At 40.5% G+C, this 834-nt stretch overlaps 1 protein-coding gene across 1 annotated transcript; it reads left to right on the top strand.

The window, feature by feature from the left end:
• Positions 1-47: 47 nt before the first annotated feature.
• LOC106512516 (nitric oxide synthase-interacting protein) lies at positions 48-812 on the top strand (the record flags this gene model as incomplete). Its single annotated transcript, XM_014001117.1, is given in 2 exon segments — positions 48-495; positions 707-812. Coding segments are annotated over 2 exon segments (176 nt in total), but the record flags the coding sequence as incomplete, so codon positions are not given.
• Positions 813-834: the final 22 nt, after the last annotated feature.

Below are 834 nucleotides of genomic sequence, written 5' to 3'. Positions count from 1 at the left end.
AAACGGATATGGGCTGTGTCCAAAACGACAGGCCGGGTCCTCCGGAGAACCTCATTGGGGTAAAGCAGATGTTGTGCTGTCCAGCAGGGGGCGGTAAAAACCGACAACAAATCTGACCGAAGAAGAAGAACTACATAAACAAGAGGAGAAACCTTCTCACATCAACAAGAGACGAAGCGCTACAAATTGACACAAAACATATATTTATCTCTGGAGAGGTCATTTAGTATCAGTAACAATACAATTATATAGTTAATTCCTTTTTTTTAACTGTAATCTTGTCAGAATACAGTTTACGACGGTACGCGTTTTTTCTACTAGCATTAGCGGCTAATGCTAGCACATGACGCAAGAAGCTACAGCATATAATAATAGGAATATTTTTAACGCATTTCGGTTTAAAGTGAAATAAATATTGTAATAAAATGACTCGTCATGGAAAGAACTGTACTGCTGGAGCCGTCTACACCTACCATGAGAAAAAGAAAGATACAGGTGAGCAAACTTCACTGACTGATGTGTAATTTTGTTTGGTCCAGGAAAAAAAACAGTCTGGAAAATTATAGATGAAGACCAGTAAAGCATTTTTAAAGTGTTTGCTTTGAAAAGTGAGTGGATCAGGAGCTGAAACACTTCATAGACTTCACATTATCTTCTAATACATATTATAAGTATGTTGACTTGTTTCTTCCCTCATCCCTCTCAGCTGCATCTGGTTATGGGACACAGAGTGTTCGTTTGGGCAAAGACGCCATCAAAGACTTTGACTGCTGCTGCCTGTCCCTGCAGCCCTGCCAGGACCCCGTGGTGACGTATGGTTCACTTTCTGTCACA

Source organism: Austrofundulus limnaeus, unplaced genomic scaffold (genome assembly GCF_001266775.1).
Source record: "Austrofundulus limnaeus strain Quisiro unplaced genomic scaffold, Austrofundulus_limnaeus-1.0 Scaffold7725, whole genome shotgun sequence".
In the NCBI taxonomy this organism is placed as follows: domain Eukaryota; kingdom Metazoa; phylum Chordata; class Actinopteri; order Cyprinodontiformes; family Rivulidae; genus Austrofundulus; species Austrofundulus limnaeus.
The sequence above is the reverse complement of the archived record's forward strand: the minus strand, read 5'-3'. Positions and strand labels throughout refer to the sequence as shown.